The following is a 24,482-nucleotide window of genomic DNA, read 5'->3' on the forward strand; positions in this document are numbered from 1 at the left end:
CCTTTTCCCCCTCCCCCCACAAGTCTAAGTTTCCAGCATGACCATCCCCCAGATGGTGCACATCTCACTCATTATGTATGTATATACCCACCCCCTCCCACCTGCCCTATACCCTATTACTGTAGTATCTATGTGTCCACTTAGGTGCTGCTCAGTTAATACCAGTTTGCTGGTGAGTATATGTGGTGCTTGTTTTTCCATTTTTGGGATACTTCACTTAGTAGTATGAGTTCCAGCTCTAACCAGGAAAATATAAGATGTGCTATATCACCATTGTTTCTTAGAGCTGAATAGTACTCCATGGTATACATATACCACATTTTGTTAATCCATTCTTAGCTTGATGGGCACTTGGGCTGTTTCCACAGCCTTGCAATTATGAATTGTGCTGCTATAAACACTCGAGTGCAGGTGTCTTTTTGTAGAGTGTCATTGGATCTTTTGGGTAGATGCCCAGTAATGGGATTGCTGGATCAAATGGTAGATCCACTTGTATCCCTTTAAGGTATCTCCATATTGCTTTCCACAGAGGTTGAACTAGTTTGCAGTCCCACCAGCAGTGTAAGAGTGTTCCTTTCTCTCCGCATACATGCCAAGATTTATTGTTTGGAGTCTCTTTGATAAAGGCCATTCTCACTGGAGTTAAGTGATATCTCATTGTGGTTTTGATTTGCATTTCCCTGATGATTAGAGATGTTGAGCATTTTTTCATATGTTTGTTGGCCATTCTTCTGTCTTCTTTAGAAAAGTTTCTGTTCAAGTCCTTTGCCCACTTTTTAATAGGGTTATTTGATTTTTTCTTCTGATTTTCGTGAGTTCTAAGTATATTCTAGTTATCAGCCCCTTATCAGATGCGTAGGATGCAAACATTTTCTCCCATTCTGTAGGTTATCTGTTTATTTTCATGACTGTTTCTTTGGCTGTGCAGAAGCTTTTTAGTTTCATCATGTCCCATTTATTTATTGTTGTTGTTGCTATGATTGCCTTTGGGGACTTTCTTCATAAACTCTTTGCCTAGGCTGATGTCTAGGAGAGTGTTTCCAACATTTTCCTCTAGAATTCTAATAGTTTCATACCTTAGGTTTAAGTCTGTTATCCAGCGTGAGTTGATTTTTGTGAGAGGTGAAAGGTGTGGGTCCTGCTTTAGCCTTCTACAAATGGCTATCCAGTTTTCCCAGCACTATTTATTGAAAAGGGATTCTTTTCCCCAGTGTATGTTTTTGTCTGCTTTGTCAAAGATTAGATGGCTATATGAGAATGGTTTTATATCAGGATTCTCAGATCTGTTCCACTGGTCAATATTCCTATTTTTGTGCCAATACCAGATTGTTTTAATTACTACAGCTTTGTAGTATAGTTTGATATCTGGCATATTAATACCTCCCATTTGGTTTTCGTTGCCAAGAATTGCTTTTGATATTCGGGGTCTTCTTTGGTTCCATACGAAGCGTAAAATTATTTTTTCTATATCTGTGAAGAATGCTGATGGGATTTTAATAGGTATTGCATTGAATCTGTAGATCAGTTTGGGTAGTATAGATATTTTAATGATGTTGAGTCTGCCGACCCATGAGCATGGTATGGATTTCCATCTGTTTACATCCTCTGCTATTTCCTTCCTCAGTGTTTCATAGCTCTCCCCGTAGAGGTCTTTTACGTCCTTGGTTAAGTATATTCCTAGGTACTTTAATTTCTTTGCATTTTAACCATTTTTAAAAGTACAATTAGTGATATTAGTACATTTACAATGTTGGGCAACCATTACCACTCTGTATTTCCAGAACATTTTCATCATCCCAAACAGAAACTTTGTACTCGTTAAATAGTAACTCCCCATTCTTACTACTACCCCCCATAACCTCTATTCTACTTTCTATCTCTACAGATTTGATCATTCTTGGTACCTCATATGAGTAGAATTGTACAATATTTGTTCTTTTGAGTCTGGCTTATTTTACTTAACATATTTTAAAGATTCATCCATGTTGTAACATGTGTCAGAACATCATTTCTTTTTATGGCTAAACAATATTTCATCATAGGGATGTACCACAATTTTTTTAACATGGGGTCTTGCTCTGTTGTCCATGCTGGTTTCAAACTCCTGGGCTCAATTGATCCACCTGCCTCAGCCTCCCAAGTAGCTGGGACTATAAGCATGCGTCACTATGCCTAATTTATACCACATTTTTAATCCATTAATCTGTTGATGGACACTTGGGTTTAGCTATTGCGAATAATGGCTATTGCAAATAATGTAATAGCCATTAGCTATTGTGAATAATGCTGCTATGAACATTAGTGTACAAGAATCTGTTTGAAATCCTTGCTTTCAGTTCTTTTTAGTGTATACCTAGAAATAAAATTGCTGGATCCTTTGGTAATCCTATGTTTAACTTTTTGAGGAACTGCCAAACTATTTTCCACAGAGTCTACACCATTTTTTATTCCTACTAATATCTAAGGGTTCCAATTTCTCCCCATTCTCACCAACCTTTGTTATTTTCCATCATTTAAAAATAATCGCTATTGTAATAGATGTGAAGTGGTGTCTTATGGTGGTTTGGGTTTGTATTTCCCTAATGACTAATGATGTTGAGCATTTTTCATGTGCTTTTTGGCCATTTGTATGTCATCTTAGGAGAAACGTTTATTTAAGCCCATTGCTCATACTTTAACCAGTTTGTTTGGTTTGTTGTTGTTGTTGAGTTGTAGGAGTTCTTTATTCTGGATATTAATCCCTTACCAGATGCATGATTTACACATTTCTTCTCCAATTCTCAGGTTGTCATTTCACTCTTTTGATAGTGTCTTTTGATGCACAAAAGTTCTTTAATTTTGATGAAAACCAGTTTATCTATTTTTATCTTGTTGCCTGTGCTTTTGGTATCATATCCAAGAAATCATTGTCAAATCCAATGTCATGAATGTTTAATCCTATGTTTTCTTCTAAGAGTTTTATAGTTTTACCTTTTAAGTTAAAATCTTTTATCCATATTGAGTTAATTTTTGCATATGAAATAAGGAAAGGGTTCAACTTCATTCTTAATATCTGTAAACGTCCAGTTTTCTCAATATTATTTGTTGAAAAACTGTTCTTTCCCCATTGTATGGTCTTGGGCTCTTGGCATTCTTGTTGCAAATCATTTGACCATATATGTGAGGGTTTATATCTGAGCTCTCTATTCTACTTCATTGGTCTATATGTCTGTTCTTATGCCAGCACCACACTGTTTTGATTACTATAGCTTTATAAGAAGTTTTGAAATTAGGAAGTGTGAGTCCTCCAACTTTGTTCTTCTTTTTCAAGATTGTTTTGGCTACTCAGGGTCCCTTGATATTCCATATGAATTTTAGACCATCCTAAAATTCTTCTATCTCTGCAAAACAGTGCCCCTGGAGTTTTTGGTAGGGGTTGCATTGTATCTGTAGATCACTTTGGGTAGAATTATCATCTTAATATAACATTTAGGATGTCTTTCCATATGTGGGTTATTTTTAAAAATAACTACTTATGTGAAAGTGATACTTGAATATTATAAAAAGTCAAATAATATAGTAAAGTACAAAGAAAGAAAGAACAATTTGCTCCAAATCTTACTATTCCTTGATAGCCACTGTTAATTTTTTGGTAAACATCCTTCTGAATACCTCTATTACAATTTTATATAAATGGGATCTGTTTTTCTTCCACTTAATATGTAATCCATGTTTTTTGATGTCAGTGACTAGATTTAAGTTATATTTGTTTCATCATTTACTTAAGCAAACTCATACTGATAATTTGTTGTAGACTATAATATTTATTAATATCATGGTATTAATGGTAGGGAAATCATATAATTTTAAATGGCTGATGTTTTCTTCTTTTGAATGAAGAAAGGTACAAAGTTTTTCATCTAATCAGTTCCTGCATATCTAATGTACTGGAATGCATAAGTGATAGATCTTTGGTGTGGTAATTTGTACAGCAATAAAGGGTAGAGAGCCAGACACTTGTTTAAAGATTTGTTTATTCTTTACTCTTTTATAGCACAATGAATAAAAATAATGATACATACAAATTAAATCAAACGTTACAAAACTATAGGAACTGGGTTTTTAGTTTATTCTCATTTTCCCACCTTTACAGGAAGAAGGCATGGATTTGATAAATAGAGAAACAATGCATGAACGGTGAGTACTGTACTTTGAATTACTATTCTGACAATTTGTATATTCAGTTATATCTTTTCTTTCAAATAGCAAACTGCGGGACTGATTTCCTTTCTTTCATAGGGAGGTACAAGCTGCACTACAGATAAGTCAATCTTGGGACGAAAGTTTGAACCTGGTATGGTATTAACACTTCAATTTTATAGAAAATTTAAAATTTTTACTGACTTTTAGTGTTGCCATACCTAGTTTTGTTGTCATTTCTGTAAATCTAAGCTCTATTAGAAACTAAAATTGTATCTGATGCATAAATAATTTTTTATTGCTCTTAAATAGTTTATGATTTACTCATAAAAATAACTATCATTGTTTGAAAGTAAGATTCAAAGTAAATAGTTGTCTGATACAAAACCACGGCTGTTGTGGACCAGCTTACTGTCTGTCCTAGTAGGCCTAAAAAAAGTTCAGCTGTGCTGGTTAAAATGCTTAGATGACAACAATAAATGATTTCATACCCTTCTACATAATTTATTAACTATATATTAGAGTTTTAAACCACAGACAAGGGTTTACTGGAAAAATAATGCATTTTTATTCCTGTAACATATATATCCCCACTAACATTTTAATATACAAACTTTAATTTAAACATATTTAGAATTTAGTTACATCTCTTGTTAATATTTTTTAATGTCTGTATACATTGTGGTTACTTAGTTGTGGTAGTTGAATTATGTTTGGTGTTCTGTTCCATGGACATCTCAGATAATGATGAAAAAACAAGAATTGAGCTGAAATTTGAGTAGGAGAGATCCTGGTTAATGTCAATTTCCAGATTTGGGAGTTATTAGATAAGGAAATGGGTCATTAGTAGAAACAATGACATTTTATTTTCCTTTGAGTCTTCAGTGCCTTTAGATGGGCAGCTATCCCTGATTTTGGAGTAGGTCCTAAAGAATGAGTAGATAACCTCTGGAGCCTGTCACTTTTCATGTTTTGGTGCTAATACAATTAACAGATGCTGTTGGAGTCTCTTAACTGGCCCAATTCTAATTACTGTAGCTGTTGATATTAGTCAGTAAGAGAATCTGTGAGTTGTTAGGAGGAGGAGAGGAACATGTAACATACAAGTTTAACTTAGCTTGTGTTTTGGAGAAGAAAAGAGCCAATTTAAAAGTCCATATTTAGGGTTTGTATATATCGTATGTATTGCTCAATATTGAGTTCTCACATTCTGGATCTTTCTGGGGTCCTGGGAAGCCCCTCAATTTCCATATAGCTCTCTTCCCCAAAACACAAATTGTTCCTTTCCTTATTGAAGTGAATCTTGGGTTCCCTTCTTGATTTGGGATAGTGAGAGGGCCTCGCCAAGGTATGGCCAGTGATTCAGCACTAAGGACTCTCTTCCCCATGCAACAGCTATCTCCCTAAGTACTTGATTAGTAAGCAATTGCTGCCACAATTGTACACTGCTTTCTGCTTACACAGAATGACAATGATCTAGAGGGATCATCCTCCCTAGAGTGCGTTGATTCAATTCCGGTATCCCCAGCGGCTTCTCCCACCAGAGGGACTGGGAAGGTAAGAAAGGAGTGCCTAAAAGTCTACGTCCCTTGAAATATTTAGAAAACATTAGTGGTCACCCACCCAAATCTTTTGGGGGATATATTTTGCAATAGCGTATCTGATTCTAAGTGATAGTTTTCCCCCTTTTTCATTTCTTAAAATATTTACATTTAACAAAATTCACCAACTTTGAAGTATACAGTTAGATTATTAATAATTTTGGTAATTGTGTACAATCCTAATCAAGCTATAGAACAGTACCCATACTCTAAACAATTTTCTTGTGATCTTTTGCACCTCGATCTCTCTCCCCACTACTCCTGCCCCACCCTAGGAAAGCAATGATCTGCTTTCTGAAAGAAGTTGCAGTTTTAAAACGTCTGTTCCAATTTGGTTTTAGCAATGTTTTTCTCCATCTTTACAAACTTGTGTGAGTTGCACCGGTTTGCCTCCAAGTCCTATTCCCAGTCCTTCACGACAATTTACAATGTAAGTTTATGTTGTATGAAAATACCAAATTGCTGATAAAATAAGGATTTTAGAAACTTAAAAAGAAATTATAGCTGCAGGTTCTGTGACAACCAAAGAAGTGATTTATTTTTGGTGAAATTAAAATTTCATTGTTTGGGTTTATCATTTTGTATATTTATAAAACCAAGTAAATAAGAACTTGTGAGAACATATGAAGAATTCAGTAATTCCTTAACCCTACTTGAACATAATCTTCCTTTGACCAAGTTTGTTGGTAAGGATCAGAGCTGTCTCTAGAACTTAAAACAGCTTCATCCATGACAGTCATCTTGATTCAAGGCAAGTCCCAGCCAGGAATGTGGGTCCTTCTAGACTATAGGATTCAAAATCCTGAATCCTTATGAATTAGAAAACAGTTTGTTCCTGAGGTATTCCTGTTTTTACCCGTATATAGAGAAAAGCAGTAAAACAATGTGATATTGTGTCCTTTACAGAGTCTTCTTTTTGTATATGTCCTTAGATCTGTTATAAGGAATTATTACTGATTTTTTTTGAAAATTTCTTCTTATAATGATCATGATGATTTTATTTTAGAAGAAGTCAAAGCCCTACCAACAGTCTTAGACCAAGTATCCTTGGAAAAAGAAAAGGTACTTTTATCTATCAGCAGAAATAAATATAACTTTAAATTACCTTTATATAATATCTAAAATCAAGTGTTATACAAAAAGTCATTTTAAAGGATTTATTTATTTAAAATATATTTGATAAGTTACTAGAGACCTTTCATTTTACCCATATGGAAATATGTATGAAGATATTTTAAAACCATAAAGTGCTATATAAATGTGAATTGAGAAATTTAATTCCAGTTAGTTGGCTATTATGATTTTCATTATATAGTTTACCAAGCTATCTTAAATACTTTCTGAAACAAGATAGGAAATGAATGAATGAACAAATAAATAGAGTTAGTCATCAAGTATTTTGCTGAATTTCAACCTCTGCCCCACCACCTGAAACACACACACACACACACACACACACGCAGATACCAGGTGAATAGGTTGATACAAATTAGATCTGCCTATAACACTAAAAATATATACGAAGGTGTATGTTCTTTGTTTAGCTTCTTTATGGAGGTTATTTTTGGTTGAATAAATGGAAAGTGACCAACCTACTCAGTAATAAATTGCAGTGGAAAGAACAGAAGTGGTATTTTTCAGTAATAAAACAGCAGTGGAAAGAAGAGAAGTGTTTTTTTTTTTTTAATCCCTACAGTTCTGCATCCCATTTCTCAATGCTACCTTATTAAGCTATTCTCTTCTTCCTTTTGAAAGACCACTATTGAATTACATATTTAGTACAAAGTTTAGCTGCAGTGAGGAGAGAGGGATGGGTAAATAGGAAAGGAGATTGAACTTAAAAATGTATGCTTGTGAAAATCCATTAACATGGAGGGGAAGAGGAAGAAGAAGAGCAAAACTATAGGGAAAAAAACTGAAATATACTTCAATGTTCTATGTATTTTGAATTGATTAATGGCATCTTCCTAACAACATACCTAACTTAGCATGTACCTTTTGTATTCTAAGACTAAGACTAGATAAATTCTGGAAAACACTCTTTTTCTTTTACTTTTTTTTTGGAGACAGAGTCTCATTCTGTTGTCCGGGCTAGAGTGCCGTGGTATCAGCCTAGCTCACAGCAACCTCAAACTCCTGGGCTCAAGCAAGCCTTCTGCCTCAGCCTCCCAAGTAGCTGGGACTACAAGCATGCACCACCAAGCCCAACTAGTTTTTTCTATATATTTTTAGTTGTTCCAATTAATTCCTTTCTATTTTAGTAGAGACAGGATCTTGCTCTTGCTCAGGCTGGTTTCGAACTCCTGACCTTGAGCCATCCGCCTGCTTTGGCCTCCCAGAGTGCTAGGATTACAGGCGTGAGCCACCATGCCAGGCCTACTCTTTTCCAAACTGAGCACATTGTTTTATGAAAACGCATCAGTGACTAAGCTTAAGGGTGTTTTGCCTGTGCTGTGAAGTTTAGGCTAGTGTTGAGAAAATATTTAACTCTATCAGCTGTTGAGAAGTTGGAGTCATTTAAAATAAAGTGTGCTTAAATTGAAGATAGTGTTTTACCAAATTAAAATAGTTTTCCTTTTAAGATATTTATATATAAAATATTTTATTATATTGAAAGCATCTAGATTTTTCTTAGAATTTATGATTTAAAAAATTGTTTTTACAGTTCAATTTTGACATAATAGACATGGTTTCTGCCCCATATCTTAGTAGATGTGTCATGTCTCACACAAGCCTCTTGTACCTGGTTTTCAGCTGCTCTGGAGGACAACCACCTTATTTCTTTGAGGCGTGCCTGAGGGAATTCCAAAGTGAATTCTGTGTATACCACATAGTCTATATTTTAAGTCATACCCTTCCAAGCATACCCTATACAAATTTGGTGAACGTTCATCTAGCCAAATGTAATAACAGATAAACAGAAACCTAATTTTATTTAAATATTTTGAAATATGAATATTCATATTTGGGGAACAACAAACTATAGTCTATTTGGATTCCATTAATACAAATGAAATGTAGGGGAAAGATGGTATAATAATAAAATAGAGATCTTGAGGGCGGAAAAGCTAAAGAGAATGAGGACTCAGTAAAGTGGAGGAGATTATGAGATCAAGCTTACAGTCCCCAGTGTATGAAGGCATATTTTATAGTGATAAGGAACAGTTACTTCCATTAGGAATAAGCAAGAGCAAATGAGACTTCACGTGGGAATTCTAAGAAATCTGGAGACATTGGGCAGCTGTAAACATCATTTTACAAGTAATGCTGGTTTTAGCACAGACAAACTTAATTTTCTTTTATGAGGAATTTGTTTTGATTTGTCATGTTTTCAATTTAAACCAAAAAGGAGAGATGGGTAGTTTTTCCATAGTGTCATAAGTATGATCTGGCAAGGGACAGACTACTAGACTGCTTTTGAGCTTTATGAGCCGTGATTACATTCCTAAGGAAGATCTATGGAATATCTATCTTTAGGGATACTTTGTAATGGTGACCTTAGCATTTTATTATTAAAAAAATATTCTACCCTAGAAGTTATGGGCTTGAACATCAGTTTTTCTCACGTCCAGATATAGTTATCACATGAATGTGAAACATTGTAGAGATTTTAACATTCACTTCAAGGCAAAAATTATAGGAATGCAGTTTTTTGAGAGATATTTCTCCTTAATCTCTAAAATAGATTTATTTTGTTCATTGTGTACTATAAAAGAATTTATCTATTTAGTTCATTGTGTATGGTTAGCAAAATAAGATAGTAACAACCTACAGGTTTTAAATAAGAAATGAGATTAAAGTCATTAAACAGCTGCACTATATAGCTATGTAAAATCATGTTGTAGAATTTAGTTAATAATTTAAGAAAATGATAATCATTAAAAACAAAAAATAGATTAAATATCATTATATCCAGTACAAACCCAATTTTGTTTAAAAAACAATTATGTATATACACACACATGTGAATTACTAAACAATGGTTATCTCTGGATAACAGTGACTTAAAATATTTTTCTTTGTTTGTCCATATTTTATAAATTCATTGCAAAGAATAAGTATTACTTTTGTAATTAAAAGCCTAATAAACATGTTAAATAAAACATATCTACCTTGACTCTGCTATTTTGTCATAGGTGAAATGGCACTTGAATATCAGCCAAAGAGGTTTTTCCAAGGCACAACCAACATGCTTTCTTCTGATACTTTCCAATTGTCAGAAAAAAATATGTGGTGAGTATTAACATGAGGTTTTAGACATTTACTGGCCATTTTCACTTGGTTTTTAAGTCTACTTTGGCTAGTGTATATATTCAGAAGTATGGTACATCATTAAATATCTTTAGAAGTTATAAAACTAATGTCCCAAATGGATACTATCAAGTTTAGTTCTTTTCTCTAACATGTGCATGACAATATATGGTGGACACATTTTGTGAGGTTTTGGTATTAGATTAAGAAGTATTAGAGGAATACCTAAAAATGCATCCCTGGAAAAAGTTATCTTCTACCCAACTTTTCTACCTTGGATTTTTGTCTATTTTGTCAGGTTGAGAGTATTATTGAAAAGTATGCCTAAGAAAGCATACTAGTGTTAATAATAAAAATGGGAAATAGGAATGGATTTCTATTTATTGTTGCTGTTGGTTTTGTTGTATAGCTCTTGTGAAACCGCTTTTGTGACTAGGGTCAGTTGTTTGCGTCATGTGTTTTGCTTTCATATGTACACAAAGCAGAGTGTACAGACAGATCTCTTGAATTCTGTTATCAATGAGTGGCATTCTCTTCTAGTCTATCCTCAGACACTCTTCACAGAAACAATAGCGGTGCTGGATCGTCTGATGATTTACCAGATTAAATCAGCACTGTCACAAACTCTCCTGTGTCACCTTCTGATACTGGTTCTCCATTTATAATAGTAGATGAGCTTTCAACTAAATGATTTACCCATCCCAAGATTTTTTCACCAACAGAAAAACACACATGCACACCCAAAAACAAACCAAGTTAGAACAATAAAAGAATTGTGCGGTATAATTTAGATCTATTTCCCATTTATCTTTTTTTCTTCAATTTCCTAAAATTCTGTTTATCTATAGAACTTGTATGTCTAATTCTTGTATATGCCCTTAAATTCAATGTAGTAATATTTTCAAAGATGTTGTCCAAATAAGAGCTATGCGGAAGATACAATTGTATATCTCTAAACTGCTAATGTCTAGAAAATGCTGCATTTTCACTTTTTAAAATAATAGGATGAAAATAATTCTGATGAACTATAATTGTTCAATTAACCAACAAGGTAAAATGATTTTTAAAAAATTATGTATTTAATGTCATGCTAGCTTTTAACAATATGTTCAGCAATTGCAAGTTTCCACTTGGTAAAGAAAAGTCACCTATCAAAAGTAGTTTTTAACACTGAGCTAGTTATACCATTCTGATCCAAGGATTGCCTATTTTGCACATGAATCCTTGGACGTTTAATTTATTGGAAAGGAGTAGGTAGGGAAAGAGCAAGACCAATAAAAGATAATTGAATAGAAAGAAAATAATGTGTAATTGGGGCTTCACTCAGTTTGTACTCAACCTGATTAACCCTGATCAATTCTGTATTCTAATTAAGTGTGGAAAAAAGACAATGTTGATAAATTGTGGTCTTTTACATTTTTATGAATTATCTTTTATTCATTATCATGACTACTGATTTGATTAAATACAGGCTTAATACATTAGGGCTTTTCTGCAAGAATCATGTGCTTCCAATTGTTCCCTCAGGTCTATAAATGTTTATTTAAACCCCAATTTTCTATTCAAAAGTCTTAAGGGTTTTTTTTTAATAGGAAAAATCATGTATTAAAATTTTAAATTTAAATAAAGTGCTTTAAGTAATTGGGGGTAGTATTAGCATTGTGAAAAATAGAAATGTATCCTCATGAAATGAAGTTGAGAATGGTTTAAATTGCCTCAGCTAATGAAACAGGAACAGTTATCTAAAATATTTATAAAATGTTTTTTTCTTGTTGTTGGAAATAATCAGAATGATGGAAATCTAATATAGGTATGCTCCCACATGGGAAAAAGACTGTGACAATAAGAATTTTTTGACAGTGGCCCTGATGGAATTGATCAGAATGGGTATATATATGGGCAAACAGTCTATTCAGTTATGAATAGATGAAACTGAATATTTATAAGATGACTAGGATCATGAAGGTCTCCTGAAACTAGGACAGGATTCTGTAAATTGGCTAAGAACAAGTGAACTATAAGTATTGCCTTGTTACTCAGCTTCTTTACTTGTTAGACCTTTAGTAGGCCAATCGTGAACATATAAGGGGGCCCTCATGGAATGAGGTACGCTTGCAGTGATGTTTCTTGATGAGATTATAGATCATTGACAGACAAAAAGTTTTGCAGGATGTTCAAATACAAAGAATGAGGATGAAGAAAGTAAACAATAGAGGTGAGACTACTACTCAGTTGTATAAGGAACTTTTTTTTTTTTTTTTTTTTTTTTTTGAGACAGAGTCTCGCTTTGTTGCCCAGGCTAGAGTGAGTGCCGTGGCGTCAGCCTAGCTCACAGCAACCTCAAACTCCTGGGCTCGAGTGATCCTTCTGCCTCAGCCTCCCGGGTAGCTGGGACTACAGGCATGCGCCACCATGCCCGGCTAATTTTTTTTATATATATATCAGTTGGCCAATTAATTTCTTTCTATTTATAGTAGAGACGGGGTCTCGCTCTTGCTCAGGCTGGTTTTGAACTCCTGACCTTGAGCAATCCGCCCGCCTCGGCCTCCCAGAGAGCTAGGATTACAGGCGTGAGCCACAGCGCCCGGCCTATAAGGAACTTTTATCGGGAAGTCTTGGTAATCTTAACTATCGCAATATGCTTTTCTTAACTCAGACAATACCTTTCACTCTATTCAGCTAGTTTTTATTATTTCAGCTGTACCCTAAGAGTCTGCAACTCATTGTAATCTCAGAATCAAGGATTCTGTAGGTGGTTCTCCATTCTGTTGCCTTTTGAGCTTGTGTATTGGGAGGATCCATTTCTTAAATGATTTTCCATTTATTGATTTTCATACCAAAGCATTTGTAACTTTTACATGATGTTTTGTGGTTGATTTTAAACAATTGTGGCAAGGCTGTATTTTGTCCTCCTAAACATGTAAGGAATTGTCATATCAGTTTTTCATAGTGAAGGACATATGTTAGTTTCCTAGTGCTGCCATGACAAAGTACCATAAACCGGGTGGCCTAAAACAATGGAAATTTATTCTCTCCCAGTCCTGGAAGCTAGAAGTCCAAGATCCAGGTATTGGTAGGGTTGGTTCCTCTTGGAGGATTCTGAGGGATAATCTGTTCCATACCTCTCTCCTAGCTTCTGGTGGTTGCTGGCAATCCTTGGCTTGCAAATGCATTGCTTCAATTTCTGTCTCTGTCATCATATAGGAGTCTGTGTTCCTGTGTCTTCATATGACCTTCTTATAAAGATGCCAGTCATTGGCTTTAAGGTCCACCTCAATCCAGTATGACCTCATCTTAACTTGATTATATCTGCAAAGACCTTATTTTCAGATAAGGTCAAATTTACAGGTCCTAGGGGCTAGAAGTTCAACATGTATTTTGGGGGACACAATTCAACCCACAACAATATAATTTGGGAATTTTGATTTTGCTTGTTTCATTTTTCTTAAATTAGTTTTTAAAATTATCTATTCTATATCTCATCTTAAAAATATAAGCACAAGAGGTGACTATAAAGCATCATCTTAAGCCTTAAATCTGCATTCAATCAAGTATTCCTATTTTACTTACAACCTTATAAAAGAGCAGTGCTCCAAATTTACCCTAATGATTCACTGAGATTCAACATGAAAAGTCACTATAGTAATGAGTTGGGTTTTCAGATCAGGAAAAAAAGATATGGTTTTTAAAATTTTCTGAGTCAACTGATAAAACTTGTCATTTCAAGTATATTCAATAAATATCTAATGAATACTATCTGTGTACAGGAAACTACACTAAAAATTGTAGGATATACAAGGATGAGTGAGTTACCATATGTATCTTCAAGCAGGATAACATAAGTACAAAAATAATAATGATAAAAGGCAGTCTATGATAATGACTATAGATACACATATGAAAGGGCCCCTGTACTTTAAAAGCAGGATAGAAAGATAGTATTGGAATCATAGAATCCTAGAATTAAAGGATTTTAGAAGTCTTAACCTACCTCTCAATGTAGGAACCCTTTTAAGAATTCCAGACAGATTATTTTTTTAGCCTTTGAAATCTTATGGGAATGAACTCACTTCTTTGCAAGACAGTTCGTTCTATTGTTGGACAACTCTCACAATTAGAAATCTCTTACATGAAAAAGGGGGGATGGGTATACAGTTTGTATTTAGATGGTCTGTTTCATTGGCTCTTTAGAGTTGAGGCAAATCAGACAAGCTATTAAAAGCACATGAGTTAAGATTCTAATTCTGCATTAATCTTTGTCCCTGCTCCGTCAATTATTAGTACTCCCACTACAGGATATATTTAATCTCATCTCCTAAATGAATTTTTAAAATTTACCTAGAAGCAACTATATATAAATATCCATGGTGAAAATGCATGTATGGTACTTTGGATATCTATGGGGAAAACTAATTACAATTTGCCTAAAGTGTTTTTAAATATTTTAGATCTTAAAAGTTGAGCTTGAAAAATCTGTCATATAGGTAGACTTCACTGTCAGATAGTTGAAATTGTGCTTTTAGAAAAGGCTAGGGAACCATAAGTTCTCTGGCAAACAGGTAGCTTTGTTTCCCTGAAATTCCATAATATCTCACAGATTTCTTACAATGTGGTTCCTAACCCAAGGTAAAGAGGATTGATTTTCAAAGTGTCTGCAATGTATAGGTAGGGATAATCATACGTTATATAGGAATCTTGGAAACTCGCTCAACCCCCTTAAATGTGGGAGACTTAGTGACCACAGTCTCTCAGAAGAAATGCATTAAGTGAATGCATTTATTAACTGAATCCTATAAACTGACCAATAGCTACTTATATGCAGTTGGAGATCTCTGTGGCTTTACTGACAGCAAAGTAAATTGATCACATAATTGCTCATGTCAACCCTTTGGGGAAGTGAACAGACTACATTCTTAGCAAGTAAAGGTATGAGGAGACATGACTTGTAGCTCTAGCTCTGCCACTAGCTCTATGTAGCTTTGAGCAGGTCACTTCACCTCTCTGGGCTTCAGGTGCCCAATCTGTAAAATAGAGTTGGATCAGACATTTATAAGGTTCCTTCTGCCTCTTTAAATGTTATTGATTCTGTGAAAACATTGCATGACAGTGAAAGTCATAGTGGCATTAAACTTCAGAACATTTTGAGAAAATATTTAGGAAATTAGAGAGCATTATACCTAATATTTTTATTCTTTCTGGCAGCAAGAAACTCATTTTGTTCAGCCTCATCAATAGTTTCCTCTCTTCTCTGAATTATGCATGATTTATGATGAAATGTGGAAAGCTAATTTCCCCCTGGTTTTTTGTTTTGTGTGAATAAATGATCTTCTCAGGATTTCTGTATTAATAACAAGTTCCCACTGACAAAACATTCACCATAAAATTTTCTTTATACCATAACAACAGCTTGAGACAAAACAAAATAAAGATATACTTGGTATGTTTGTTTCAGAGGAGCAAGGGAGACATGGCCAAAAGCTACATGAACTGTGAAAACACTGCCCCAATTCAAATTTGAAAGTGCTCAACTTAAACTAAAAAGCAGACTACCAGCAAAAGAGCTTTTATTTTTTCCTTGATAATTATTATATGGATATAAGAAAATTCCTCCAATGTCAATTTAGTTTATTTCTTGGCATAGCTTTTGTGTTTGGTAACTCTCCATTGAACACAAATGAAAAAGGACACTCTTAAAAAGTCACAAGCATCTGGCTTGTGACTTTGTGCTGAGAAAGGAAATACTTTAAAATTATATTATCCAGCAGAAGAACCTAATTATACTTTCCATTTCTAGCCTTGTTCTTCTGAAAGAAAGGATTTAGTTTGCTTCCTTAACTAGACTTATATGAAACTCTACAGGGGTTTACAGCAAGTCCTATTATTCTTGGATGATCTTTCCATAAGAGTGGTGAAGGTACTGAAGCCAGAATGTCAGGGCTGTCAAGGGAAGTTCAGCTGAAACTCCCTTCAACTTGATTTGGAATACATTCCCATGCCACATTGATTAGTAAAGATTTAAAAAAATTTTATAATATACAAGGCTGTCAAGAGTATGGGGAAATGGATATTTGAATGTGCTGTGGTGGATTACTAATGTCCTTTCAAGAGGAAGTTAGATAATGTATATCAAAAGCCTTAAGAGTTGCACCTCTTTTGGGACAGCAATTCTTATGGGAATTTTTCTTAGGGAAAAATATGGGACAGGTTGAAAGATATTTATTATAGCGTTATTTGTAAATGTGAAAAAATTAATTATGAAAAACCTACTGTCTTCAACAAATGGTGCTGGGGCAACTGAATAGCCACATGCAAAATAATGAAGTTGGGCCAAAAAAAGAAATGAAGTCCTGACACAGCATGGATGAATCATGAAACATTATGCTAAGTGAAAGAAGCCAGACACTAAAAGGACAAATATTATCTCACTTATATGAAATGTGTAGAATAGACAAATTCATAAAGACAGAAAGACTGGTTACCAGGGCTGGGGGGAGGGAGGAGTGGGGAGTTATTCTTAATAGGTACAAAGTTTCTGTTTGAGGTGATAAAAAAAAAGTTTTGAAACTAGACAGTAGTGATAATTGCACAATGTTGTGAGAGTAATGAATGCCACTGAATTGTATACTTAAAAATGCTTAAAATATACAAATGTTTTAGATCACATGAAAAAAATAAAAAAAAAAAAAATGCTTAAAATGGTAAGTTTTATGTAAACAACAACAATAAAAACCTAATGTCTGATTAGACTAAGATCAATTAAGCCAGTATTTCTCAGGGTGTTTTATAAAATGTGAATCAGTATGTGTCCTGAAGAATTAAAGAAGGGAGAGTCTGTGGTTAAGTAAGTTTGGGAAACTCAGACTCATTTCTTTAACATTCTGAAAGCCCAAGACAGGGGATATGATATGAAGTATTTTCAAACTGTTTAACCTACATAACTACATTCTCTTGTGAGGGACATCTTGTGGGATTGATGTGATGTAGAATACCCTTTGGGAAACATTGGGTTAAACAAATTGCAGTACATTCTTTCCATGGAAATCTTGGCACCCATTAAGAATGATGACATGGTCATATATCACTTGATGTGGAAAGATGTTTACACTATATTATAAAGTTAAAAAGCAGTGTGATTAATGGGATCTCATTTTTGTCTTTAAAAAGTATATGTATATATTTTATATGGATATATAACAGAAAAAAGTCTGTGGGTTATATGCCAAAATGTTTAAGTTACTGGGAGAGGGGAAGACAGATGATTTTTATTTTGATTTGCTTTTCTCTTAGCTTGTCTGTATTTTCAGATTTTTCCACATGGACTATCTATCACTTGTGTCATCAAGAAATAATAGAAGTTAAAATAAATACATTTTAGAAATTCATATGCAGTTATTAATTATGTGAGGGTGGGAGAGAGAAGATGAGGACTCCTTTACCTCTATTTGAACTTTTATTGAAGGAGAGCCTTTCAACTGTTGGAAAGTTCTACTTATTTAAAAATTCTTCCTGATATTGAACTAAAATCAGGGAATGCCATAAAATAAACAAAACCTATCTTCTCTCCCATAGATGGACTTTAAAATATTTCGCAATGGCTACCATGTCCCCACAAATTTTTTCTCTTCTAGAGTTTCCATTCTAGTCTTTTTTCTCTGAGATGGTTTCCAGAACTTGTTACCATCCTGGCTGTTGGCTTCTGAACATTTTGTAGTTTATCAATATTCTTAAAGTGTGGCTCCCAGAAATGACCATAACGCTCCACACTTTTTTTCACATCTCATTATCAGTTCCTATGAAATTGTGGTATTACTAGAGTCCCCTGATTAAAAAAGTAATTTCAGAATACTTCCCAGTTCAGTATGACTGTGCTCTGAATCCTATCCTAAGATTATAAGAGAGACATTCAATTATCTATTTCCCCCATGTTTTAATTTCTAAGGCTATATAGATGGATAAAACATTCCAGATCGATTCCTCATCCAGTCTCCTGCATTTTAAAAAATGTTAGTAGAACTTTTTCACCAAATACTGAAAGGAAAGTGAGAGAGTTTCCATACCAATGGGGAGGGCAAGGAGGTCGTGCAGCCTAGGCCGACAAATTTGGAGAACCTCTTGTCCTATACCATTTTCGACTCTTTGTCCCAGTCATTGGTGCCAGCTTTTCTAACTGTTGATCAGTATCAGAGCTGAGTTAGATAAGGTCAAGCCACATGCAGCTTGATTGGCCTCTCAATTGAGAGGAACTCCACAAGGTGACAGGCCAGGGTTCATGGTGATGTGTAGAATATCATTTCTTGTCCTTGATCAGCTCCCAGCTCTCTTGCCCAATCCATGGTACACATTGTTCTTCTTTCCAGCCTAATGAGTCCTTTGCTTTTGACTATTTTTGTCATTCCTCCCACATAGTAGGTACTTTTATTGTTTTTTTTCCTGCAACAGATGCCTTAAAAGTCACTTTTTAATAGAGCCTGATAAACTATATATACCAGCTCCAAATAACACTGACCCCAGTGATTTCTGCCATGCATATGTGCCTGTGTGCATAGTTTGTTTAAAAGAGTAATTGCTTAATAGTAGGTAGGTACTGCATCTGGGTATACAGTTTATACAGGATGCTTAATATTTAATACTTGCTAAGGAGAAATAACTTTAAATCTTCAACTTCTGGGGAGTTTTCCATTTATTCAGCTTTCAAAATCAATTTTATTGAGACATGATTTACATTTTACAAATTATACCAAATTTAAGCTTACAGTCAAGATATAGGCCATTAGCCAGGCACAGTGGCTCACGCCTGTAATCCTAGCACTCTGGTAGGCTGAGGCGGGTGGATTGCTTGAGGTCAGGAGTTCGAAACCAGTCTGAGCGAGACCCCGTCTCTACTAAAAATAGAAAGAAATTAATCGACCAACTTAAAATATATATACAAAAAATTAGCCAAGCATAGTGGCACATGCCTGTAGTCCCAGCTACTCAGGAGGCTCAGGCAGAAGGATCACTTGAGCCCAGGAGATTGAGGTTGCTGTGAGCTAGGCCGATGCCACGGCACTCACTCTAGCCTGGGCAACAAAGTGAGACTCTATCTTAAAAAAAAAAAAAAAAAGATATAGGCCATTTCTATGATCACAGAAAATGTCCACTTCCCCCCCCCCTCCCACCACTGGTTCTGCTCTCCTTTTCACTATTGTAGATTAGATTTTCTTTTTATAGAATTTCATATACAAGTAATCATACAGTATGCCCTCTTTTGTGTCTGGTTATTTTCGCTTGAAATAATGTCTTTGAAATCCATCTGTGTTGCTTCCTTTATCAGCAGCTCATTACTTTTTATTTCTGAATCATATTTCATTGTATGTGTATGGTACAGTTTGTTTATCCTTTCATGTATTGATGGACATGGTTTAGGTTGTTCCCATTTGAGGGCTATTACTAATAAAGATGCTATCAACATTTATGTTTAAGCCTTTGTGTGAATGTATATTTCAATTTCTCTCGAATAAATACCTAGTAGAATTGCAATATTATATGATGAATGCATGTTTAACTTTATAAGAAATTGCCAGCCTGTTTTCCAAAGTGTTTTTACTATTTTATGTTCCTACCAGTAGTGCATGCTCATTTATGTAGTTCATATATATAGCTCATTTAAACAATGTTTTGATTTTGAGATCCTACTTTTCAAAAGCATTTGTTGTGTTAAGTGTTTTTTGAGAAAAGAAAGCCATCAATGAGGGTGAGGGAATATGTTTAAATATATTTGTTTTATCAGAAATGTTGATCAGATTATTATGTTTTCGAAGAACTTAACTCATATATCTTGGGTTTTGGTATTTGCCCAAATGCAATTATTCATCACTGTTTTAAAGGATCAACTAAAGGGCATACTTCCTTCAATAGAAAATCCAATTTAATTTAGAAAATGACCTGACTTCCTCTAGAGGCTCCTGAAATTCTTAGGAATAGCTCCATATGACTTCCCACTTCTTTTGGTTAACTTAGAAATTTAAGATAAATCATATTCAGTTAAAGAGAAGCTATGACTTGCCTGTGTCCCAGTGACATACTAGACATGTATGTGGCCTCCTTAACTCCCTCACTTACTGGCAGGAGAAGAATCTGACTTCACAGATACTTGCCAGTATCCTGTTGGTTAGGGTCTATGGGTATCTGGAAAGCTATAAAGCATAGTATCACCTTTTGGATCTTGGTGACAAGAATGGAATAAAAAAAAACAAAGTGAAATAGAATAGTAGATGTACTTGGTCTATTTTACCATTCGGGCGTGGTGGCTCACGCCTGTAATCCTAGCACTCTGGAAAGCCAAGGCAGGAGGATCGCTCAAGGTCAGGAGTTCAAGACCAAACTGAGCAAAAGCGAGACCCCGTCTCTACTAAAAATAGAAATAAATTAATTGGACAACTAAAAATATATAGAAAAAATTAGCCGGGCATGGTGGTGCATGCCTCTAGTCCCAGCTACTCGGGAGCTGAGGCAGGAGGATTGCTTGAGCCCAGGAGTTTGAGGTTGCTGTGAGCTAGGTTGACGCCATGGCACTCTAGCCGGGGCAACAGAGTGGGACTCTGTCTAAAAAAAAAAAATCTAAGGGTTTATAAGGGCCCATTTTAGCAAGCAAGCAACAAGCATTTTTGCTAAGGCCGCTTTAGCAGATCGGAACTCCAGCATAAGTATCAGGGTTGTCTGAGTTTTGTCTGGGACTCCCCAAATGTGGGCAAGAGAAGGAAGCCATTTGTGTATGAGATAATGTAGCCCCACATTCACCAGTCTATCAGCTAAAGGAATTTGGTATCTTCTTTCCTACACTGAGAAATCAGGCATATTGTGCTTGCCATCCCATCATATATGGTGAGAACCAAACAGATACAACATTGTTTTTCTTTGTGGCATAGGACCCACATATCACATCCCATCTGTGGGCTATCTGGTGTCATTAGGCAATGTCTGTTCTGCACCAGAGGTCTAATTAACCCCTTTTGCTCTTAGCTTTTTTGTTACCATGAGAAACTTTTCATTGGTCTCCAATTTCCTCTAGGCCATTAAAAATATTTACTCTACACAAGGGTTCATCTTCCCTTTATAAACCAAATATTGAAGGACTGCCCTGATGCTCACATTCAGGATGACTACATTATATTGAATTTTTCTTGGTTGTAAACCTTTCAGAGTACTTGGGTTCATCTGTGTGACTTTGTGGAATTTTCAGTATTCAATGATAACTGAAACCAGGGAAAGACATATCTTGGTTTAAAGTCTTTGACTGAGAAGGGAAGAGTCCAGCATTATTTCCTAGGAATGAAAATGGCTTTGGGGGTTTTGTTTTAGATACAAAGCTGACTTCTCAGGAAGTTGGATAGCCTTGAGAGTCTAAGCAGGTTAACAGGATTAGGCATTGTCTCTCTACTGATGTATTATTTATTGTTAGGTTTATTCTGCTTCTTTCACAAAAGGACTTGAATTAGGAACAACTGAAGTTCATAGGGTTTATCTTTAGTTTCTCTCCACCTTGCTTTCTGCTGGGTCTTTCCCTCGAGTGCGCCACCCCCCCCCATTGGTATCTACCTGGTCTGCTCTCTTCCAAAAGGGGCCTGTGCTCCCAAAGCACATCATCTTCCCCTCTTCTAATCAAAACCCCCTTCCTGGCAAGTCTGAAATCAATTTGAACATTCTGATTAAAGTTCTCATAGGAAATTAAAGTAACCAATAAATTTAACTCTGGGGAGAGGTGTTTGTATTTTAAAGCAGTAATTTAGTTTTAATATTAATCGTTGGCATTGAAGGGGGTCAGGAAATGCTGTAGCTGGGAGCTTCTGTCCCCTCTGTAAGTCTCCCTCAAGCATGACATGGAGTGGGTAGAAGCCAGTGGGCCCTTCTCTCCTATATACCCATTATTTTCCCCATATATTTAGAAGGAAACTGAAGTTTGGAAAGGTTAATCACTTTACCCAAGTTTCCTCCTAAACCAGTGGAGTCAATAATGGTACCTACCTCATAGGGTTATTGTGAGGATGAAATTATCTGCTAGACATAAAACACTAAGCTGCCTGGAAAATAATAAGTACACAATTTAGAAAGTGCTTCTTGTTGTTTGTAGTTACAAACCGATCTCCAAAAGGAAGGGAAGGGACCGGTGCTAGGTATCCTTGGTTTTCCTTTCTAGACCTTTATGGCATGCAATACTGGGTTTCCATTAATGCTAGTGTTATGGACTTTCCTTTAAAATACATTTAAGTAGGGAAGGTAAGTTGATATAAATAAAATCATTAGGTATCAGGTATGAGGTAGTATGTGGATATGGCAAAGTCGTGATAAATGTAAGTGATGCCTTATTGTACAATAAGTTCAAAGCCCATACCTAGGGTGTCCACTCTATGTCCTATTACACCTGCCTTTCCCTACTCCCAGCACTCCTGACCCCCTGTGACCTGTTCTATTTTTTGTTTTTTTTCTATAGGACTTAGCACCTTCTAACATACCATATAGTTGTTATTTTTATTGTTTGCCTCTCTTTCCTAAAATATAAACTTCCCCAGGACAGGAATCTTCTTTTGTTATTGTTCAGTAAGTGAATAAAGTATCTATTAATAAAACAGTGCCTAGGCCGGGTGTGGTGGCTCACGCCTGTAATCCTAGCCTCTGGGAGGCTGAGGCAAGAGGATCACTCAAGGTCAGGAGTTTGAGACCAGCCTGAGCAAGGGTGAGACCCAGTCTCTACTAAAAATAGAAAGAAATTATCTGGACAACTAAAAAATATATATAGAAAAAATTAGCCGGGCATGGTGGCGCATGCCTGTAGTCCCAGCTACTCAGGAGGCTGAGGCAGAAGGATTGCTTAAGCCCAGGAGTTTGAGGTTGCTGTGAGCTAGGCTGACGCCATGGCACTGTAGTCTGGACAACAGAGTGAGACTCTGTCTCAAATAAATAAATAAATAAATCAGTACCTGGTCTGCAGAAGGTGGTCAATAAATATTTGGTGACCAACTGAATGAATGACTGTAGCATTCACAGTCTTTCATCATCTGGTCCCATTCTGTTTCCCAGCCTCACCTCTCGCCATTCTCTCCTCCGTGTCAACCATACTAGCAGTCTGTCATGCACACCATTTGAGCCCCCATCTCTGTGCCTTTTACTCATACTCTTTCCTCTGACCTGGATAAATAATCATGGATCTATGCAAAGATCTAGTTATAAGAATGTTCTTCACAATCTGGGTTTGTATCAGTAAAAATGTGAAACAGCCTCAATATCCATCGATATTTTACAAGTTAAAGAAATCATGGCAACTTGCACTTGATGGAGGGAAGTTTTGCTATTTATATCAAAATTATAAATCCACATAGCCTTTGATCCAGAAACTCTGCTTTTGGGAGTTTATCCCACAGAGATACTTGTTCATTTGCCAAACAAATGTGTGTTGGTGAGTCACTGCAGTGCTTTAGTCACTCCTATTAGACACTGCAGTGACAGAACTCATTAAATTATTATGTAGAGCTATATTTATTGACGTGGGATGACCATAATAGCTAACATTAATTCAGCTTGCTATGTGTCAGGTGCTGTGATAAGTGTTTTTATATATTTTTATCTCATTTAATCCTCTAACAACCCTTGAGCTAGTTGCTATAATATTTTACGGAAGAGGAAATGGACTTACTCAAAGAAATTAATTTACTTAATCAGGGTCTGACAATAAATACGTAGCAAAGCTAAGATATCCGAAACATATTATAACAAAACAGTATGTATACTGTTATCCAATTTTGTAAAAAACAAAAAAGATGAGTCCCTGCTACCTGGGAAGCTGAGGCAGCAGGATTGCTTGAGCCCAGGAGTTTGAGGTTGCTGTGAGCTAGGCTGACGCCACGGCACTCTAGCCCCCGCAACAAAGTGAGACTCTTGTCTCAAAAGAAAACAAAGTCTAGTGGTAATGTGGAATGATGACACAGATATGAGGGAAGTGTTTTTAGGCTGAGAGAAAAAAACTAGTGGGGAGGGAAAGCTTGCCCAAAGGGCAAGAAGATGGCCCCTGGGGCCAAGTACAGGAGAAGGCAAGAGAAACTATTGCTAAGGCCACAAGTGGGAGGAGGATCCTGGGGGAGGATGTATGTCCTTGTCCTGAGGATGGCCAGGCATGGGCTCTTATGCAGAGACATGGGGAAGGTGAGGGAGAGAGGGGAAGATTGAGGGAGTTCTTGCTTGATCACCTAGATCCTGTCCTTAAAATCCAAAGCCAAATTCTCTACTGAGGGGGTCTGGGGCAAGAGTAGGGAGGATGTAAGGAAAGGGAGAGAATTTGGAATAATCGCTAAGAGAAATTTGATACAGATATATAAAAGGCCTGCCTTGCAGCCCCTGGGGCCCAGCTGAGGCTGGCTGGCTTGGCTTTGTAGCAGTGCCAAATTCATGACCTTCCCTAGCAAAAGGTAGCAGCTCCGG

At 35.8% G+C, this 24,482-nt stretch overlaps 1 protein-coding gene across 1 annotated transcript in view; it reads left to right on the forward strand.

The window, feature by feature from the left end:
• The window catches only part of PABIR3 (PABIR family member 3), a 37,734-nt gene extending 27,012 nt beyond the window's left edge, over positions 1–10,722 (forward strand). Inside the window, 8 exon segments of the mRNA XM_075999295.1 lie at positions 4,133–4,176; positions 4,279–4,333; positions 5,644–5,736; positions 6,122–6,210; positions 6,787–6,842; positions 7,446–7,451; positions 9,917–10,013; positions 10,572–10,722. Coding sequence (XP_075855410.1) covers positions 4,133–4,176; positions 4,279–4,333; positions 5,644–5,736; positions 6,122–6,210; positions 6,787–6,842; positions 7,446–7,451; positions 9,917–10,013; positions 10,572–10,722 — 591 coding nt within the window.
• Positions 10,723–24,482: the final 13,760 nt, after the last annotated feature.

This window comes from Microcebus murinus, chromosome X (genome assembly GCF_040939455.1).
Source record: "Microcebus murinus isolate Inina chromosome X, M.murinus_Inina_mat1.0, whole genome shotgun sequence".
NCBI lineage: Eukaryota > Metazoa > Chordata > Mammalia > Primates > Cheirogaleidae > Microcebus > Microcebus murinus.